Genomic DNA, 22,984 nt, shown 5'->3' on the forward strand with positions numbered 1-22,984 from the left:
GATACATTGAAGAAAGGTTGAAAGCATGCCACTTTTTTATTGTTCTCTGTGTCCACATTTAGAAAATGACATACACAGCTACACCCCTATGTAATCAAAGATGAATAATGGGAAGTATTTAAAAAGATTAAAAATAAAAAAAATCCATCTTTACAACAAATATCAAAATTGTATTTTGCGTCCAACAATATAACTTGTGAAACAATGTGCAGATTGCATATGTTCCATCAATGAAATTTCAGACAAGAGTTTAATGGCACCAGTCCGTTTTGAGTCATCAGGGATCCTTCATCAATCTCAGATGGATAACAGAGCAGAGCTCTTGCTGGCTTTATCCATCTGAGACCTGAGATATTTTCCCCTTTCCACATACAGGGAGTGCAGAATTATTAGGCAAGTTGTATTTTTGAGGAATAATTTTATTATTGAACAACCACCATGTTCTCAAAAAAAACTCATTAATATCAAAGCTGAATATTTTTGAAAGTAGTTTTTAGTTTGTTTTTAGTTGTAGCTATTTTAGGGGGATATCTGTGTGTGCAGGTGACTATTACTGTGAATAATTATTAGGCAACTTAACAAAAAACAAATATATACCCATTTCAATTATTTATTTTTACCAGTGAAACCAATATAACATCTCAACATTCACAAATATACATTTCTGACATTCAAAAACAAATCAGTGACCTATATAGCCACCTTTCTTTGCAAGGACACTCAAAAGCCTGCCATCCATGGATTCTGTCAGTGTTTTGATCTGTTCACCATCAACATTGCGTGCAGCAGCAACCACAGCCTCCCAGACACTGTTCAGAGAGGTGTACGGTTTTCCCTCCTTGTAAATCTCACATTTTATGATGGACCACATGTTCTCAATTGGGTTCAGATCTGGTGAACAAGGAGGCCATGTCATTAGTTTTTCTTCTTTTATACTCTTTCTTGCCAGCCACACTGTGGAGTTTTTCTTGAAGGATGCAGACTTCTTCCTGTACCACTGCTTGAAGAAGGTGTCTTCAAGAAACTGGCAGTAGGACTGGGAGTTGAGCTTGACTCCATCCTCAACCCAAAAAGGCCCCACAAGCTCATCTTTGATGATACCAGCCCAAACCAGTACTCCACCTCCACCTTGCTGGCATCTGAGTTGAACTGGAGCTCTCTGCCCTTTACCAAACCAGCCACGGGCCCATCCATCTGGCCCATCAAGACTCACTCATTTCATCAGTCCATAAAACCTTAGAAAAATCTTGAGATATTTCTTGGCCCAGTCTTGACGTTTCAGCTTGTGTGTCTTGTTCAGTGGTGGTCGTCTTTCAGCCTTTCTTACCTTGGCCATGTCTCTGAGTATTGCACACCTTGTGCTTTTGGGCACTCCAGTGATGTTGCAGCTCTGAAATATGGCCAAACTGGTGGCAAGTGGCATCTTGGCAGCTGCACGCTTGACTTTTCTCAGTTCATGGGCAGTTATTTTGTGCCTTGGTTTTTCCACACGCTTCATGCGACCCTGTTGACTATTTTGAATGAAACGCTTGATTGTTCGATGATCACGCTTCAGAAGCTTTGCAATTTTAAGAGTGCTGCATCCCTCTGCAAGATATCTCACTATTTTTGACTTTTCTGAGCCTGTCAAGTCCTTCTTTTGACCCATTTTGCCAAAGGAAGGGAAGTTGCCTAATAATTATGCACACCTGATATAGGGTGTTGATGTCATTAGACCACACCCCTTCTCATTACAGAGATACACATCACCTAATATGCTTAATTGGTAGTAGGCTTTCGAGCCTATACAGCTTGGAGTAAGACAACATGCATAAAGAGGATGATGTGGTCAAAATACTCATTTGCCTAATAATTCTGCACTCCCTGTATAGATTTGAATGTACTTAAGGAAGGGTTTCTGGAGACACGAAATGGATTGGTGCCATCACATACTTGTCTAAAATGTCATTGACAGAACATCTGCAATCTGCACATTAACCTTCAGTGTTCTCCATGACATGTCAAACAGTAGAGATGACCAAACAAACTGAGCACCTGATAAATTGATCATGATCTACAATTACCAAAACCTTTGAGTTTTGAGACCTGGATATTACATCCTAACCTCACACTAATCTTCTTCTAATTTCTAATATGAAGCACAGAAAAGCTTCTGCAAGTGACTCTCGTGTCTAGGCCACAGATGTCCAACCTGTTTGTTTGAGGTGGGGTGGGCTTTAGTAGCTCAGCATACACACACTAGGGCTGATGATACACATAAATTGCAGTAGACTGTTATAGACTCCTGCCATGTTACAGGAGACTAAGGGATTGCTACCACAATTAACCCCCCTACCCCACTCGGTGGTAGGATTATTTCCAGATTTTAGGGTCTTTTTAAAAATGATTCAGATCCTAAAATCAAGAAAAAAATCTTTCTGCAGGAATGCCGGCAGCAGCACCTGCTGTCACTCCCCTCCCAGGGCTTCAGCGCTGCAATTTTACCTCCATCCTCCGGGTGGCACTGTAACTCTGTGGTGAGATCGATGATGGTAATCTCCCCAGAGTAATTCAGAGCCTCTGAGGACAGGAAGGAGAATGGCTACAGACATCTGGATCCCCCGGGAGGCGAGTAAAAACGCCCACTGAGCGCTATACTCTGCAGAGAGCTTCCGGCAGCTTGCCCGAGCATAGCATAATAAAAATGACAACATGATCACTGTAAGAACACAGTAGACAGATAAATAAGTACATTTATAAACAAAAAAACTACAAACCAATTACACTTATTTGTGAGACTGGTGGTAATCTAGGCTACTAATTAACCACCCTGGCGTTCTATTAAGATCGCCAGGGCGGCTGCGGGAGGGTTTTTTTTAAATAAAAAAAAACTATTTCATGCAGCCAACTGAAAGTTGGCTGCATGACAGCCCACTAGAGGGCGCTCCGGAGGCGTTCTTCCGATCGCCTCCGGCGCCCAGAATAAACAAGGAAGGCCGCAATGAGCGGCCTTCCTTGTTTTGCTTACATCGTCGCCATAGCGACGAGCGGAGTGACGTCATGGACGTCAGCCGACGTCCTGACGTCAGCCGCCTCCGATCCAGCCCTTAGCGCTGGCCGGAACTTTTTGTTCCGGCTACGCTGGGCTCAGGCGGCTGGGGGGACCCTCTTTCGCCGCTGCTCGCGGCGGATTGCCGCAGAGCGGCGGCGATCGGGCAGCACACGCGGCTGGAAAAGTGCCGGCTGCGTGTGCTGCTCTTTATTTGATGAAAATCGGCCCAGCAGGGCCTGAGCGGCAGCCTCCGGCGGTGATGGACGAGCTGAGCTCATCCATACTGCCCGGCTGGTTAATGAATAAGGAATAAAATGTGCAAATGCTTCAAAGACATTGCATTGTCTCTGGTCATTATACCTGCCTGTTAAAAACTACTTCACCATGAAAATGTTCTCCACAGAGAAAGCTAAAATTCAAAAACACCACTTTATTTTGGCTGAAAATATTTAAAGAGGAACTCCAGTGAAAATAATGTAATAAAAAAAAAAGTGCTTCATTTTTACAATAATTATGTATAAATGATTTAGCCAGTGTTTGCCTATTGTAAAATCTTTTAAATCCCCGATTTATAGTCTGACATTTATCACATGGTGACATTTTTACTGCTGGCAAGTGATGTAGCTGCTGTATGCTGTTTTGGCAGTTGGAAACAGCTGTACACAGCTATTTCCCACAAGGCAACAAGGTTCACAGACTGGAAACTGCCAGAAGTAGCTCGGTACTCAGAGCTTCTTGTGTGAGGGGTTTCACCACAATATCAGTCATAGAGCACCCCCTGATGGTCTGTTTGTGAAAAGCAATAGATTTCTCATGTAAAAGGGGGGTATCAGCTACTGATTGGGATTAAGTTAAATTCTTGGTCGGAGTTTCTCTTTAAGTTACTTGAGAATTATTGTCTAAATGTATGTAGAATGTTAAAAAATCTCACTTAAAGGACCACTCCACTGACAGGTTTTGGACTCGTCCATCTCCTCATGGGGGATTCTCAGGGTTTTCTTTGTTTTCAAACGTATATCCTAAAATGGCAGCTGCTAAGTCTAACTGGCAAAATAGTGTGCAAGTGAGTAAGGAGGCTGGCTGGTATCTTACTATTTTGGGAGTTAAACTGCCATCCAGGGAATGTTTTTTAAAAAACAAAGAAAACCCTGAGAATCCCCACGAGGAGATGGGCTAGTCCAAAACCTCAGTTCTGACAGATTTTAAACTGCTTACTTTTTTGCTGGAGTGGTTATTTAAGGTGAGGTACAAGTGAATAGCACTCTTGTATGAAAGTCTCTTGGGACACTATAAGGTACAAAAATAATAAAATGTAAATGACATGAAATACATTAAAACTAGTCAGACAGTCAAACTAGTAAGGTCCAGATTCCGGATGGACTATGAAAGAAAGAACCAAGACTCCACCTGGATGAGTGAAGACCTTCATCAAGTGCACTTGTCGATAGCCTTGATGTCCAAATCGTGCGTGCTATTACTGTTATAAAGTAATGTAAAGCAATGTTTGCAACTCATCCAGGTAGAGTTCCTAAAATAGCCAGTTTATTTTACAGAAATTTTAGAAAATGTATTAAAAAAAGACAATCAGTTTTGTAAGGTGATTGATTTTAAGTATCTATTGGAGCGTTCCATTCACATAAACATAGCAAAGTCCGTTAACCCTTTGCACACTTGCATGCAAATGCTTATGCAAATGCTTTAATCAAAATCAATCATCCACTAACCACTGTTCTCTCTACAGCTAAGTTAAAAGCCAGGGTCTTTGTTACAAATGAGTACAATCTTTTGCGTAGGCACATACACCGCGTCTAGGTACCCCAAAATTCATATGTCTGAACTCTAGCACTGTAACATGCATAGTGCAAACATGCAAACATTCATTGCATCATTGCATCTATGTAAAGATAAGAAGCACATATCATGCCGTCCTCTTTTGGGACAGATAGTGCAAAGAAATACCACAAGAGAGTTAACAAAATGTATCCATATGCATCATACACACACTAGCATAAGCTGTGCATGCTGACAATGGTCACAGACAAAGAAAGAGTCCCAGTGCACTCCCTCGTTCCTGTCTGGGACCATTGTCAGCATGCACACAGCTTATGTAGGTGGTCAAGAAAATGGTTCAAAGCGCACTGATACCTCCATAAACTTAGGTATTCTTTTATTAACAATTTCACACAAAAAAGAGACAATACATCCACAGGATCAACTGACGTGTGTCGGGCTTACAATCTGCCCTAAGTCATAGTTAAAATGAACCTGCTGAGAGGTGAACTATATGTAGGTGAGCGGAGGAAAAACTCCACTCAATACCCCAAACAGCTTCCTCTCAAAGAGACACCCAGTGGCTGCACATGTAATGGTTAAGGGCTCTGCCTCTGACGCAGGAGACCTGGGTTCGAATCTCGGCTCTGCAGTTCAGTAAGCCAGCACCTATTCAGTAGGAGACCTTAGGCAAGTCTCCCTAACACTGCTACTGCCTATAGAGCGCGTCCTAGTGGCTGCTGCTCTGGCACTTTGAGTCCGCCAGGAGAAAAGCGCAATATAAATGTTATCTGCATACATGTAAAAACAACATATTAATATATAAAAAAAACACCTGTCTTATCAAAAGTCCGTTAACCACTTGCCGACCGCACACTCATACCGTGCGGCGGCAAAGTGGTAGCTGGAGGACCAGCGACGCAGATCTGCGTCGCCAGGTGCCTCCCTAATTAATCAGGAAAGGCCGCTCACGTGAGCGGCCGTTTCCTGTCAGATCACGGAGCGGGTGTCCGTGAATAGCCTGCGAGCCGCTGTTTGCGGCTCGCAGACTAAATGTAAACGTAGGAGACATATGTCTCCTTTGTTTACATTGTACGGCGCTGCTGCGCAGCAGCGCCGTAAGGCAGATCGGCGATCCCCGGCCAATCAGCGGCCGGGGATCGCCGCCATGTGACAGGGGACGTCCTGTCACTGGCTGCACAGGACAGATAGCGTCCTGTGCAGCCCGGATCACCGGGGATGACAGGTAGGAGAGGGAGGGGGGGAATTTCACTGCGGAGGGGTGCTTTGAGGTGCCCCCCCCCGCAAACCTCAGGCAGGCAGGAGCGATCAGACCCCCCCCTGAACATCATCCCCATAGGGGGGAAGAAAAGGGGGGCGATCTGGTCGCTCTGCCTGCACCCTGATCTGTGCTGGGGGCTGCAGAGCCCACCCAGCACAGATCACTAAAAACAGCGCTGGTCTTCAAGGGGGGGTAAAGGTTGGGTCATCAAGTGGTTAAAAAGGTTCTAACCTGGCAAGAAGAAGATGCACCCTAGTATGAATATTTAGCAAAAACTGTAAAAAAAAAAAGAAAAAAAAGAAGGTAGTACATCAAGATGCATACATAAGATGCTGGTGTGTGTATGGTGCACATGGATGTATTGTTAGCTCTATTGTGGGATTCGTTTGATGAACTCTCTGTTCTAGCCGGAGGCTTTTAACTTATGCAATTTCAACAGAATATTTTTTTGATTTAAAAAAAAAAAATTTGCAGAATCAGCTATATTTTTACGGATGTACGCTATTACGTGTGATCCACACTTACGCATTTTCTGATTTGCCTTATAATTCCAAGTCTTGTGATTGTCCAAAAAATTTTGATACTTGATGCACGGTATTTCCTGGAATTCCTTTTTCCATGCTACAATACTATGCTCTGATTGGCCTAAGTCTTGTGATTGGCCTAAAAATTCCATGTTTCGCTAACGCGGTATTCTTATTTCCACACTCTGGTTTCCAAATACCAATTTATGCCGTGCAAAGCTGATATCCAATCAGAAACTCTGATATTGGAATTCAGAAGCTCATCCCTAGATGACATGCTACTAAATTAATTCTATAGAATGAATAATGAACATCTATGGTCTACAAATATCAGCCATGTGTTCAACCCACCAAAAATTGTCAGTATTCCTAAAAACCAAGAAACAAATTTAATAATATTTTGTACAAACCAACAATGCCTCAGCAAAGGGGATTACAGAATTGTGGATGACCTAACAAGATATAAGATATCTTTAGTTATGTTTCAGTTCATACAACTCAGAGTGTATGAGGTGAATCAAAGCAGGTCATACAACAGCCACCCATTGTGTTTCTAGCTGTGATTTAATTTAGAGACATGTCTAAAGTGGTTTAAATGGGACCGAAAGCGAGGGGTATATATGTGGAGGTTGCCATATTTATTTTCTTTTACACAATACCAGTTGACTGGCAACCCTGCTGATCCATTTGGTTGCAGTAGTTTCTGAATCACACACCTGAAACGAGCATGTAGCTAATTTTGTCAGATTCTTTGTCAGAAACATCTGTAATGCATGCTAGTTCAGGGTTTATGGTTAAAAGTATTAGAGGAAGAGGAGCAGGAGGACAGTCAGGCCACTGGCATTGTTTAAAATTACATAAATATGTCAGCCCTCCTATTCCTCTCAGGTCAGGTTTCCTTTAAAATGAACTTGTGTCCAAGTGTTTATGAAGCGAGACTGAGGACTGAGCCATAAATTGCACCCGCCCTTTCCCCCTCAGTCAGCTGCTCCCATTGGCCATACTGTCATGATCTCTAGTCATGCAATATTGGTGACAGGATAAATGGATAGCGCTTTATAAACAGCTGATCAGTTGGGAGCAGCATAATGCTGGGTACACACCATGCGTTTCCGCGTCGAATGCGTCCGTCGATACGCGTTGATTCGATTATTTCTGAGCATTTCCGAACGAATTTCGATAATTTTTAGGTCGATTGCCATGTAAAGTATGGCAAATCGACCTAACGATCCATCGAAGTTTGAATCGGACATGTCGGAAATAATCGAATCGACGCGTATTGACGGACGCATCGAACGCGGAAACGCATGGTGTGTATCCAGCATAAGAGGTAGGAAAGGGTATGACTATGCATCATAGAATAACTTACAATTGAGTCTCACTTCTTAAATAATTGGACACAGGCTTACTTTAAAAATTAATGTGGCATATTCATACAAAGCAATTAAAAGTAGCTTCATATACATATAAATCAATGCACGTATAACTTCTGGAAACTTTTTTTTTTATGTAGCTTCTACAGTCAAAGCAAAATGGCTGTGATAAGGGCCATCAACTCCAAGAACATTTACCGTAATATAAAACATCTTGTGTAAGAATTAAAATTCCTATGATCATTCACTTGAAAGTCTTTGAGCAAAGATTCAGAACACTGAGCAGATAAATATGTGCAATTCAAAGGTTAGTACACAAAAACACCGAAAAAACTTTACATTAATCTATATAAAGAGGGGAGAGGATAGCAGGCCAAAGCAAAAGAGAATTTCCTATAATTACCGTAATATTTTTAAAAACACTTAGATCATACTACAAAACGTTATTATGCAGCAAAGTAAAGGAGAGTACAAATGAAATTTCAGAGACCCTCCTACAATAGTATGACAGGTTTACTTGTGATAAATTGCATGGCAAACATCAGCCACTGGTAATCTTGGCTTCAAAATGTTGGCAGATTTTTTACTACAGCGCTATATTTGTACACTTTAAAGTTTTGCATGATGTTAACCTCAAACTTAGGTCTTAAAGTGGACCTGAACTCTTGCACAAGACAGGAGGAAAACATAAAAAATACACCCTGTATGTACTGTATTTAGAGAGTTTTGCCCAACCAATTCCCCCTTATCTGTGACTAATCACAAGTGTAACTTGATCTCTCAGCTGTGTTAGGTGGCTGCCTCTAAAGAGCAGCTAATTTGTAAACACAGGATGTTAACCCTATTTCTGCTCCATAAAAGCAGGAAGTAAACACTGCAGATTTATTGCAAGATGTGTATCACCTGTGTTTCTTTAAATGTTTTTATGCTGTTGCTTATCTTTTAGAGCAGAGAGGAAGTTGAGAGCTCACATCCGCTTTAACACTAATCATAGCAGTGCTGAATAGTGCTTAAAAAAGGAGCAAAGAGCAGTAAGCCTATGAAACAAAATGAAAAAAACAAAAACAAAAAAACAGTAGAAAGTCAATTCTGACTGTCTGCTTTAGGTATTGCAACTTAACAGTTTGTGTCTTACGTTATTAAATTAAGCTGCATGACGAATGTTTCATATACCATGGAACACCATCTTATACATAAAATGAGGTCATGATAGCAACAAAAATAAAATAAAAAGGGCACATAATGTAATACAAACAGCGAATAGCTATAGTGTAATGTAATACTTTAACAGCAATAACTGCAGAGAAGCTATATACAATTTAAGCTAAACATTTACATTTGTTTTTAATTTCCCACATTGTTATGAACACAGTCATTCTGCAGTACCAAAGCAAAGGACCTCTTGGACTGCTATATTAGTACAATATACAATGCCGTATCAGTACAAGATTTTCAGATTCTGCTATTATCAAATGATATGATCAGCCAGCTGCGCTCAGCGCAGCGGCGCTTTCAGTAGATGTTGAAACCTTCAGAGAAGTATTAGGCAACAATCTGCAATAAATTAAAAAGGCCACTACAGGGACTGAGAAAGTTTAAATATGATCCAGGCTACAGTATAACTAGACCATGTGTACTGTACAGCATCCTCCATCTCCCTTGTAAGTGCCACTTTCCCTGATTTTATCTGCATGTTTGTAGAATTGCCCCTCTAATTTTTTTGTGGGATGATCAGGGGTGTTGCTAGAGTGCCAGATGATTTGAGGCACCAAAGAGGGATGTGTGCGCTATGGCAAAAAGTGTGTGTGGCCAAAAATGACCGGTGGAACAAAATAATAACATAACTAAAGTATGTGAAACTAGGTTGCATGCTGTAGGCCCTGCATTATTGTGGCACAGTAGCCTTGCCCATTCATTATGTCTATGTCACCGGGCTACAAAGATACATCACTGCTTCTCACGCCACAGTGCTACACCAAGGGGGGAAAAACATGAAAATATAGTGCTTGCTAGGCAACCATGACAGGCAAATTCTAATGATGTGCAGTTTTTACCAACAACCGGCAGATTTCAATGACATGCCAATAGTGCAAATGATGAGAAAAGAATGTCAAGGACAGGCAGATATTACCAACAACAAGAAGACAGTGCAAACAGCGGGCAGGTATCAATCAAAACACTATGACCCTGATGCATTGAACTTTTATTAAAAGCCCCAACTTTTCTCAGAAGGCTGAGAGGATTGATTTTGCTAAGGATAAAAGCTATAGTGGGATCTGAAACAGTAGCAGCAGTGAATGCATTTCTGACTGAATGCGTTCATGAAGAAAGATCTGCCAATGGACCTTAAAAATTGTCACTACATGGTTCAGTAGTTAAGTTGAAAGATGTATACCTTTATCTTTGTTCTTTTCCTTCCCCAGTGAATCCAGTTTCTTTCTTAAAGATTTTTTCCTTTTTTGTCCATCTGCAAAATAAATCATCATAATTTGTTAGAATTATTATAAAAGTACTTAGGTGTCATGTGGCACGCAAAAGATTACATTGCTGTTGAGCACATTAAAATAATACAGGCCTGGAGCTCACTTTAGAGGGCTTAATGGCTTTGCAAGGGGGCCACCGGGTTCTAGTTATGCCCCTGCTTCTACACCACAGAGTACATAGTCGTGTGTCACTGACTGTCCCTATTGTAGTCATAGTCTAATGTCCCATCATAGTCTAAGGTCAATTTGAAGGGGCAGGGGTAGAAGGAAGGTGGTGGACTAATTAAACGTATTATTATGTCTTAGAGAGGAAACCAAAGTGCCCAGAGAAAACCCACACATACACAAACTCCATGCAGATGGTGTCCAAGCCAGGCATTAGTAAGCTAATGCCCCTCTACCATGTCTACTCTGCTTAAGGGCCCATTTACACGGTAGGTAAATGTAGCATTTGAGGCAAAAGACAATAGCGGCATCAAAAATGGATCGCCTGCCGTTTCCATTGAACATGAATAGAAGTGCATTTAAAATTGTGTGTAAATGCCAGTCCTCTCATTCTCTCCCAGATGCAGCATAAAAGGTCTTTCAGAATAATACTGAATACCAGCATGCAAGGGAAGCATTGGTGACTGGCAAACAAGTTTCGATCTGCGCAGTTGCTTTTTTCCCCAAACACAGATGGCTCAAGAATAGGAGGATGGCTATGGAATTTACATATGAGTGCCCAATGTGATCCACATAATCTGATCAGGAAACTTCTCTAATACTGCATGTGTTCCAGTGCCCCAGCAGATAACATTAGCATAGCTGTTGTGTAGGTTAGGAGTTTGTAGCCAAGGACTAAATGTCTTGGTGGTGCAGCATTGTCGCCAGTATAGAGTCACAACAGACTTCGATCACAGCACAGAGACATGCTCATGTAGATCAAACTTGTCAAGGTTTTAATGTTGGTAGGCTTGGCTTTTTGTATAACTCATAATAGTCGTCTTATGAAGAATCAGGAGCTAGCAGCAATCTCAGACAACCAAAATCAAATCTGGTACAAAAAAAAGGAAATAGAAAAAACAAGAAAAGAAGAAGAAATAACAGCTGGAAGATTTGAGTAACCTATTCAGGCTTGAACTGGGGTCAATTACACATTGCAACTCAAAAGCTTTAGCCCTATAAGTGATCCAAGACTTTTGTTCAGAAGAAAAGAAAATTCCCTCTGAAGCTTAAACTTTTTGATGCGCATAGTGAAGCATCTTATAAGTCTCTAATGACAATGTCAAGTGCAAGTGTCAATTCTCTGCTATGGATTATATATGAAACCCCAACCCTTCCTAATTGCATCAGACTAGAGTGATAACATTGCACTGACACTGTAAAAGCACTAGAAGGAATGCTGCGAACCAAAGAGACAACCTTGTTTTACAGAATTCTGAGCCGAGCTCCAGAGACCACATTAGCAACTCCCTAAGGAAACAAAACAGACTTTTTATAAGCAACACATGAAACTACCTCTCTTAGATGGAGCATCTGCCAAATCTGTAAGACCATGCCTTCCGGGAGCTCTGCAAACTCATCAAATAGTACTGCAGGCTCTATAAAACAAGCCTACACATGCAGACCTAAAAAAATAATATGCTTCAGCTTCACAAAGTTTGAAGCCCTTTAACCTAATTGCTAAAGTAATACTAAAATATGTTTAACAAAAGCAAAGAAAATATTGCCGTTCTAATTTAAAACCGTCTGTCATTCCTACCGATCGAGCCCCACCTTCCTGCATTCCCATTCCATTTCTTTCATCAGTGCTGCTTTTCCTCTTCTCCGTGTACAGCGCTGGAAAATCTGGCACTACTAGTGTGTGTGCTTTTCAAGTGCTTGGGAAAGAAGTAGCCATATGGAGGTTGAGGAAATGTAAAATCAGGCATGATCTTAAGGAACAAATTACATTACAACTTCCTTTCATAAACTGTAACGCCACCTGCTTTATTGAAAAAAAAACCTCCATATATCACGAACAAAACTTTCTTGTAATTTATTGCTGAAAAAAATGACCTTTCCCAGTAGTGCAGCAATAGGGGAAGCAGAGGTTGCAACTGCACCGGGACCCCTTGGGCTAGAGCAGTGATAGGCAAACTTGGCACTCCAGCTGTTAAGGAACTACAAGTTTCACAATGCATTTGCCTTTATGAATCATGACTGTGGCCGTCAGACTCCTGCAATGTATTGTGGGACTTAACAGCTGGAGAGCCAAATTCCTTAACAACTGTAATCACTGGATGCTTATTGCACCTTTCTGACACTGCAGCTGTCCTTGATAGGTTTTGGAGCTCCATATCAATAGAGTGCTTTGGGGCCCCATGATAAACTCACACTTGGGGCCACAAGTTCCTTAGTTATGCCGCTGACCTTTCCACTTTAGTTTGCAGCCAGCTATGATAGGGCAGCCATTTCCTGTTTGGTGAACTGTACAACTACAAATTTTTATTTTCCTATTCCCGTTTTTCCTTGCAGTGGGTAGGACTGCTCACATATAAAAGTATATCAGAATGTCAAAATTCTCTTCAAATCCTAAATGAGGATGTACCTAGTCCTGAGCTACCAGCTGAGAAAGAGAGTAAAGGCTGTGTGGACACACAGAGGGAGGAGCAAGGCAGAGTGAGGAGAGGTCTGCAGTTTGACATGATAGGTACATTTAAAATTGCTGTGTGTGTTTCCCTGCACTTTCAGCAATGGTGTCCACTAGACAGCAAACCAACAGAGAGGTCATGTGACTGCTGTTTACACCTATACTTTGGCATTCACATTTTAAGATTTATATGTTAAAATGCCATTAAATGCCTGACCACAGTGTGTACAAGGTTTAAATAGTATTGATCTGTTTAATTTGCTTCCACTTTGAACTGACATGTGACATGGTGGGATAAGTATCACCACCTTAGCTTACTAAGAAATTGTCTGAAGTCCATTTCTATTTTTCCTCCAATGGAAGTATTAAAATATCAGTGCTGCGATCTATGAAAATGAGGCAATCGTACAGCAAGTTACTGTAGTCCATCTGCTCCCTGGCCGTCATCCTGGTCCCCTCCGTTGTGCCGCTGACAGCCCTGTGAAGTCCAGAACTGGGCTAAGTCACGCACTACTGCACATGTGCAGTCCCAGCAGCAGGCACCAAGTGATCATGCTCCTGTGGCCTAAGATCATTCTGCCTATGTGCAGTCTGTTAAGACTGTAACTGCGCTTGCACAGAACACTCATGGCCAAAGGATTGCGGACTTCCCAGCACAACGGAGGGGACCAGGAGAACAGCGAGGGAGCAGACAGACTACATGGGGCTGGAGGAAGCCCAAGGTAGTTAAAAATCCTTTCCCCCTATTCGTCTCAGGTTTAAACTAAAATTAAAAATATGGAACTTGTATCCAAGTATCAGCAGCATTTTAAAGCTCATTTGAAGTTTGTGACATCTTATAGAAACCTCTTTACTCTCAATGCAGATGTTTGACCTGATAACATTTTAGAATTACAATAACTCGATATAGGCCTTTATATTCCTTCCAAAAAAACCTTGCATGTGTATCTCTACAACTGTATAGACCCATGCCAAATACCATGCCTGAGTTTATTATACTGTATTGAAAGTTGCTGGGTCTGCTGAAATACATTCTAAATCAACAGTTTTCATGATCCATGCAAGAATTGCGTAAAGCTTACATGCCACAACTGTACATCTTTGGATATGTGTTATACATCAATATACATGGATTCTTTCACTGGCATTCAGACTATGTCTGTTGGCTGCAAAGTTTTATATATTTTTCTTCCACACTCACTGGTATTGAATTGTTGAGCAGGTGCCAACAATACACAATTTAGAAATGACTTTTCAGAATATACATAGCTGTTAGTTTTTCTCTGAAAATCATGTTACGCTAGAAGATGATACTGAAACTGAGACTGACATTTCACACCTGTTTCCTTGATGCCATGCAGTACAGCCAAGTTGTTCCATGTACCATTTGAGACACATTTTTGATGAAGCACTTTCATAAAATGGATTATCATATATTATGATTATTCTACAGTTCTATAGCACTGACTGTTTCCACACAGTTTAAATAGAACAGTAAGCAACATTCGTTACATTGTTCTGCATAAGGTATCCACCAGTATTTGTGGACATACTCCCTAAGTTTTATGGTTCCTGGCTTTGTCCATTCACTAAAGGTGTTGCTATGGAAACACCGCTTACGGGATTTTTGGTACGTTAATTATCGCTTAGTTGTTGTAAATTATGGTTTTAATCATTAAGCTCTAATAGCCCCTGAGGGCTAACATAGCCCTTGAGGAAACTAACAGTGAAACCGGTCGGGTGAGGCGGACGTGTGGCTGGACGGCGTCCTGTGTTGTTTATATGCTGATTTTTGCTGTGGGTCCCTGTAATAAGGACCCAGATGTAAGTGATTGTGGATCATTTTATTGTTTGTTTTTAAACAACCTTTTATTAAACTGAAGACAGATACACTTAGATGAGTTTATTATTATTATTATCTTTCATGCAATCTTTGATGTACACTGCATTGAGAGTCTGAAATATTGCTGAAGCTTATGTGTGGAGAGGAGGCCAGCGGGAAAGATACCAGCCGCTGACCTTGTTATGCTTTGTTACAGACAATGTGTCACATTCCTCACTTGATGCAATTAAGTAAACACAAGATAACATTATCTCCAGTTCGGGTGCGTCCAGCTTTCCCGGCAGGGAACTTGTAAAGTCCTGTGTTTACCCCTTTGAATGCTGTTCTAGTAAAAAAAATGGTGGTAGTATATATATGCTGTAAATAATCTTTTAGAGCAAAGAAGAAATGCTGGGTTTTATTCCACTTTGAGCAATAGTGCTACCTGGATACAAAAATACCAAACTATGATGATGGAAAGAATGAATTAATGCCACAGATTGTAACACTATCATCAACAGACCAGATAAACATGGTATCAAGCTTAGTGACCTAATCACATCACTTACTGTTCTACAAAAGGGGCTACAAAGGGGCTCACAGCAGTAATCTTGAAGCAAAGGGTAGAAAAAAAAAATTAATACTCACTTCACTAGTGGGAAGCTTCTGGATGGCCCGTAGGGTTTAATTATTTTACAGCAAAGGACTTAGATTCAAAAAAGACGAGGAACTACAGTGCTGTAGTATCAAAAACTTTGTAGAAAAACTTTATTTAACACGTATTTCAAAAACATTAAAAATGTCTTCAATTCCACATAATTGGTTTCCATATAATAAATGGTGCCTCAAAATACATCAAAGAGCTGAAGCTGATGAAGATGATAAGAATTGTATTCTGGCTTGACTTGTTTGTGATCTTAAATGAGAATTGTGTCCTTAAAGGCAACGACACATGTTCGTTTCAGGCTTTTTTATATGATACATATGCCCTTCATCAGGCCGTGACACAAAGTTCTGTGTGGCTCAGTTAAGGAATATAGAGGCCAGAAGAGATGGAACAGGCATCTGACCAACCAGATGCACAGTATGGTTTTTCCACGGCGTGATATAAAGAAAACGCTGCTATGGTGGAACTTCCACCTGTTTTTTCGATCCTTCACTTTAAAAAGGACAGTACCCTATATATACATATAACTGGCCCGTATGGTTCACAGATTCTCTTAAATGTTACCATTCCAGTGCAGGAACCCAGCACGTCAAATAGGTTTCCTCTGGTTGTGCTCCTGGCCATGGTCTATCCTGGAATGGGCATTTGTGGATTATGTCCACGTGAGCCCAGTAAAAAGAAGTGCACAAGTATGGAGGAAAAAAGTGCACAAGCAGCTCCTACTGGGCATGCATGGAACTTAACTGCACATGCCCAGTCCATTTAAATGTATCTACACACAGGAGCATGGCCAGAGGATAAAGAGGGACCCTGCAATGGAATGGAGGCCTGTCGGAGGGTCCAGGAAGCTTCTGGATCATCCATAGACTTTCCACTACTGAGGTAAGCATCAACCCCCTCACATCACATACACCTCATATCAAAGCAATGTGTTAAGATATGGACAATTAGCCAATAAACTGAGTACCAGATAAACAAGTAGTCAGGGCTTAATCACTTTGCAACACATAGTCAACACCACAAAACCCTCAGCAGCTCTTAAGGGGCCCATACACCTAACGATTTTCCCGACGATATACGGCCGAAATCACCGCGCACACCGCTGACAGAACGATCGATTTCCGTCCGAAATCGACCACTCCCGTCGATCCGTCTGTGCGGAAGATTTTTCTCGATTGCCGGCGGGTCGGGAGTGCATCGATAGCGGCGTTCAAATGCCCGACGACCGACGCAATACAGCGGGTATACATTACCTGTTCCGGCCGGCGCGAGTCCCTGGTCCCCGCTGTCTTCTTTCCGTGCTGGGTTCCGGACCGGCTGCAGCTACACAGAACTTCCTGTCCCGGCAGGAAGTTTAAACAGTAGAGCACCCTCTACTGTTTAAACTTCCCCTGGACAGGAAGTTCAGTAGCTGCAGGAACGGTCTGGAGCCTGGAGTGGAGAAGAAGACAGCAGGGACCAGGGGACTCGCGCCGGCCGGAACAGGTAATGTATGCAAGGGGGGGGGGCGGCAGCAGCGGCAGCTCCGCAGCTTCACAATATGTTTGCAGTAAAGGTGGCCATACGATCCCTCTCTGATCAGATTCGATCAGAGAGGGATCTATCTGTTGGTCGTATCTGATGGCAAATCGACCAGTGTATGGCCACCTTTACAATGGTCTGTTTCTAAATGGAGAAGCTCTATGTTATGCACAAAATTCGTACCGTATCACACAGCAGTACAATGCTTTGCCATGAATGGCAGCCTATGGCCCTACTTGCAGATTGAACACCATGTGCAGTCTGCTGAAAAAGAACTACAAATGATGTGGATAATCTAACAGAGTGATTCACTCTTTTTTTGTACATTTTGTAAACAACCTTATTTGCTTTACTCTATAAACTTGATGAAACGAAGCAAGGAAAAATGCTTGTCTACTTAATTAGCAAGTGGATAAACTTCTTGCACTATGGCAACCTGAAAACTTTTGTCTCTTGTAAAACAGTCAGAGATTGTTTTCTTTCTGAGAAGAGCAGGAATTCTAAAGGCTCATACACACACACTCAACATAAGTCTTTTAAATGCACGATTATCAAACAACTTGAAGAAGTTGGACAACACGTGCAAACGATAAGGCGTTATCACTGATAAGAGGGGACCAATGACTGATAAGATGCAGCTCAAGTCAATCCAACAGTTGGATTGACTTGAGCTGCGTCTTATCAGTCGTTGGTCGCCTCTTTCAGTGATAACGCCTTGTCATTTGCACGTTTTAAGGTATGTACACACTTTGGATTTTTCCAAACGACCGGTCGTTTGGACATCTGAATGACCGGTCGTATGGACGTCAAATTGGGCGTGTGTACAAACGGTCGTTCAGCTAATAACGCTGGTTTTGACGGATCCACTCAGCGGATCGGTCAAATCCAGTCTTATCAGCTGGACGAACGTTTGTACACACGCCCGATTTGATGTCCAAACGATCGGTCGTTCAGACGTCCAAACGACCGGTCGTTTGGAAAAATGTGACGTGTGTATGTACCTTTACTTGACAAAAGTTGTCCAACTTCAAGTTGTTTGATAATCGTGCATTTAAAAGACTTTTGTTGAGCGTGTGTATGAGCCTTCACAAAATAAGCCTTCTTTTACAAACACAAATTTTCTACATTTTGAGTGATAAAGTACATTCTATCATAGAGGAACATAGCACCACCTCCCATGGAGCAAGTTTTTTTTTTTTTTTTTGTTATGGGTCCAATGTGGCAATCTGGACAATGTGCACATACAAAGATCCTAATGGTACAGTAGCCTTAGGCTGGGCTTACACTGAATGTGCTGTGCCAGCATCTTCATTGCCATGCAGATTCTGTGCCTTTTAAATGGAATGGAACAGGAGGAGGTGAAGGGGAGAGAATGTGTGGCATGAGGTCCAGTTGTACAACAGACACCCAATACTGGAGTGCAACTAGACAGACAGGAAGTGATGTTAAGGAAAACAACACAATTTGATAACAATTTTATGGTAGAGCTTAACACGGCAGTGTCATGTTATTACAAAACCTCTATACTGAAGAAAAAATATTGATTAGAGATGTGATCACAGTGTGATCGCATTCTGGTAATGAGCCCATATCAGAGGTATCACCTCTTTCACTTATGTTAATTTCGAGTGGACACCAAAGTTTAAAGTGGACCAAGCCCTATTTTTAGCGCCCAGGGCATTACAATAGCACATTAAAAATGCATGCCAGTAATGTGGCCCATTACTAAAAAAAAACAACAACAAAAAAACAACAAAAAAAACTAATTTTACCTCTTCTCTTACATTTAAAAAGTTTAGCAGAGACTTTTCACCCTACTTCCACAGCCTGCCCGAACCCAGATATTTCAGGCAGATAAGTACTGATGTAATTATTGTATTGCGCACGTTAGCAGAGAGCGAAAAAAAAAATTACTTTCCTCAGCAGGGGGGTTTGGACATAGGGATCTGTGCTTTAAAGACTTTACAGAAGTCACAGATGCTATCTTCACACCTTCCCCTGAATAAATAATGGTCAGCTAGAAGGAGAGGGGGGAACATGGCAGCTCCTATAAGCTATTAGAAACCAGGGAAAAAAAGTGGTGCATGGTTCCCTTTAACAATACACTGCCATACGTCTATAAAACAAACAGCAGGGGCACATACCCCGGTATGTTCAGGATTCCCTTTGAAGTTATTTATAAAGAAAGCTTATGTGAAACGCAAGATCGTTCTGCTACCGTCCAGGGTATATCATCAACAAAGAGACAGTTATCAGTTCTATCTGGGACATGCTGTACTAAATATTCATTTTGTACAGCCTGCATCATAGTAATGGTATGAATGTAACCAGCCCAGCTAAAAAGCAGTCTCCTACTTAAAGTTAAACTTACGTGCTCACTTTTGGAATAGTTCCTATGCAGATATTACATGATAAGTTCAGGTCTTGTCAGTATCCCGCGTGCTTTGTTGTATCGTTTATGTCTACATGTATGATTTAAAGGTCACCTCCACACACAAAGCTAAACACACCCTGTGAAAGATTAGCAATCACACTGTTCAAATGTTTCTTATTTTGCATGAAACAAAACTTCTGCAGCTAAAAATCCTGTTTTCATAAATCTGATCATATAGTCTGAAACAAACACGTTAGAGGAGCTGAGAGTAGAGAGGGTTGCTCTGTAGTTTGACTTAGCATAGTAATTCAAACTAGTAGGAAGGGAGAAACCTCGACTAAACTAGCTGAGAAAACTGCAACCTACAATAATGGAATCTATGTGCTATAGGAAGCTGATGATAAAGGCTTCCTCATTCTTAACTTAGGCAGGGAACACACTACATGCGTTTTCGCACATTTTTGCTGCGAACTGCACAACTCACATGATTGTACAGGTTATTGAAGTCAATAGCCTTGTGCGGGAAACGCCTGTGTTGCATGCGTTTGTTTGCGTTTTTTCAGTGCTCCGTTTTCTGCTTTTTCCCCGCACGCTCGCATACAGTACATGCCGTGAAAACGAGTAAATGCATGCAGAAAAACGTACGCGTTAAATGCGAATGCAAAAAAACGATGCAAACCTGGGAATCGCAGGGGTAAATGGCCCTGCAAGTGTGTTCCCTGCCTAAAGGACAATTGAAGTGAGAGGGATATGGAGGCTGCCATATTTATTTCCTTTTAAGAAATACCAGTTGCCTGGCAGCCCTGCTGATCTATTTGGCTGAAGTAGTGGTTGGCTGAAGTAGTGGTTGAATAACACCAGCGACAAGCATGCAGCTAATCTTGTCAGATCGGACAATAATGTCAGAAACACCTGATCTGCTGCATGCTTGTTCCGGGTCTATGGCTAAAGGTACTAGAGCAGAGGATAAGCAGGACAGCCAGGCAACTGGTATTGGTTCAAAGGAAATAAATATGCCAGCCTCCATATACCTTTCACTAAAGTTCTTCTTTAAGTAATAGCAGTTGCCTGGCAATCCTGCTGATTTCTTTGGCTGCAGTAGTGTAACACCAGAAACAAGCATGCAGCTAATCTTGTCAGATCGGACAATAATGTCAGAAACACCTTATCTGCTGCATGCTTGTTCAGGGTCAATGGCTTATAGTATCTGAGACAGAGAATCAGCAGAACAGCCAGCAGGACTGGTATTGCTTAAAGGGGAACTGAAGTAAGAGGTATACAGAGGCTGCCATATTGATTTCCTTTTAATCAATACCAGTTGCCTGGCAGCCCTGCTGGTCTATTTCTCTGCAGTAGTATCTGAATAAAACCAGAAACAAGCATGCAGCTAGTCTTGTCAGATCTGACTTTAAAGTCTGAACCACTGAAACACCTGATCTGCTGCATGCTTGTTCAGGGGCTGTGGCTAATAGTATTAGAGGCAGAGGATCAGCAGGGCTGCCAGGCAACTGGTATTGCTTAAAAGGAAATAAACATGACAGCCTCCATATACCTGTCTCTTCAGTTCCCCTTTAAAGGGAACCTAAATTGAGAAGGATATGGATTTTTCCTTTTAAAAGAATCAGGGGCGCCGCCAGGCACCAAGCAGACCAAGCGGCTGCTCGGTGCCTCATGTTTTTAAGGGCCTCGGAGGCTCCGTGATGTCGTTGTGACTTCACACTGTCACCGTTCGCAGCGGCTGCTTGGGACTCGGGCTTAGGGGGCGGGCAGACGCCGGCGAGTGGAAGACTCTGTCCCTGCCCACCCACCAAAAGAGCGGCCGCTTGGCCGCTTTAGTTCCGCTCCCGCCCCCTGCTCTGCCCACCCTCCCTGAAGCCGGGTATATGCACCACATACTTCCGGTCCTGCGTTCCACATGGACTGCAGGAACCGGAAGTAAGAATGGCGCATGACTCCTGGCAAAGCCACCACTCTCCTCGCCCGCCTGTCTGCGCCTTTTAACCCCGCTCCCTGCCCGCCTGGGCGCTAGCTATCTATGGGGGCACCTACTTATGCCTAGCTAGCTATAGGGGCACCTACCTACACCTAACTACCTATGGGGCACCTACCTACGCCTAGCTACCTATAGAGGCACCTAGCTACACCTAGCTACCTATGGGGGCACCTACCTATACCTAGCTACCTACAGGGGGTACCTACCTACGCCTAGCTACCTATGGGGCACCTACCTACGCCTAGCTACCTATGGGGCACCTACCTATGCCTAGCTACCTATGGGGGCACCTACCTATGCCTAGCTACCTATGGGGGCACCTACCTACGTCTAGCTACCTATGGGGCACCTACCTACGCCTAGCTACCTACGGGGCACCTACCTACGCCTAGCTACCTACGGGGGCACCTACCTACTCCTAGCTACCCATGGGGGCACCTACCTACGCCTAGCTACCTTTACTGGGACACCTACCTATTACCCTCCTCCCCACTTAGTGTCTGTCACCCTCCTCCACACCCCATTAGTTTCACCCACCTCCCAACCCAGTCAGCGTCACCCTCTCCCCACCCAGTGTTATCCTCCTCCCCACCTAGTGTCGTCCTCCTCCCTTTCCAGGCAATGTCATCCTCCTTCCGCCCAGTGTCACCCTCTCAGCTGCATACTCAGCAGCTCCATCCCGCCAGCACCCAGTGGGCCGGAACATTTAATTAAATTATGTCTAAGGTAACATTTGCTGCATTTTTATATGTGTATTTTTCATGAGCTTGATTCACTATGCGGTGCTAACCTACTTAGCACGTCTAAAGTCTTTAGGCACGCTAACCAAGGTGCTAAGTAGGTTAGCACTGGTTTTCTCAATCAGATCGCGCAAAGTTTTACGCGCGCAAAGTCCTGTGCGCGCGCTAAGTCCCATAGGCTTGAATGTGCCCTGCGCTCTGTGCAGTGCGCGCGTAAAGTTTTACGCGCATAAAGTTTTGTGCGCGTAAAGTTTTGCGCGTGAAAAGCTTGTTTAGACGTGCTAAGGGGGTTTTCACAGTCATGCTAACAGTTAGCACCGCTTTGTGAATCAAGCCCCATGTGTGGGGGGATAATGCTTACTGAATTTTAATGCGTGGGAGGTAATATTTGCCTAATTTCCGATTTGCTGCATTTCATATGTCAAAAGTAACGTTTGCTGTATTCCATGTGTTAGGGAAATCATTTGCTGCATTCATTTGTCGGAAGTTGGGGTTGTTGCATATCATGTTTCAGAGGTAATGGTTCTTGCATTTCATGTATTGGAGGTAATAGTTCTTGCATATCATGTGTCGGAAGTAGGGGTTGTTGCATATAGTCAGAAGTAGGGGTTGTTGCTTATCATGTGTCGGAAGTAGGGTTTTTGCATATCATGTGTGAGAAGTAGGGATTGCTGCATATCATGTGTCAGAGGTAATGGTTCTTGCATTTGATGTGTCGGAGGTAACGGTTTTTGCAGTTTATGTGTTAGAGGTAATGGTTGCTGCATTTAATACTTGATGGTCATAGTTG

At 42.5% G+C, this 22,984-nt stretch overlaps 1 protein-coding gene across 6 annotated transcripts in view; it reads right to left on the minus strand.

Moving 5' to 3' along the window:
• Nucleotides 1-22,984, minus strand: part of ARHGAP6 (Rho GTPase activating protein 6) — a 330,561-nt gene that overhangs the window by 65,190 nt on the left and 242,387 nt on the right. For all 6 annotated transcript variants that reach the window (XM_068268347.1, XM_068268345.1, XM_068268344.1 and 3 more), the window contains exon 3: nt 10,376-10,447. In XM_068268347.1, the coding sequence (XP_068124448.1) occupies nt 10,376-10,447 (72 nt within the window). The remainder of the gene's footprint in view (nt 1-10,375; nt 10,448-22,984) is intronic.

Source organism: Hyperolius riggenbachi, chromosome 2 (assembly GCF_040937935.1).
Source record: "Hyperolius riggenbachi isolate aHypRig1 chromosome 2, aHypRig1.pri, whole genome shotgun sequence".
In the NCBI taxonomy this organism is placed as follows: domain Eukaryota; kingdom Metazoa; phylum Chordata; class Amphibia; order Anura; family Hyperoliidae; genus Hyperolius; species Hyperolius riggenbachi.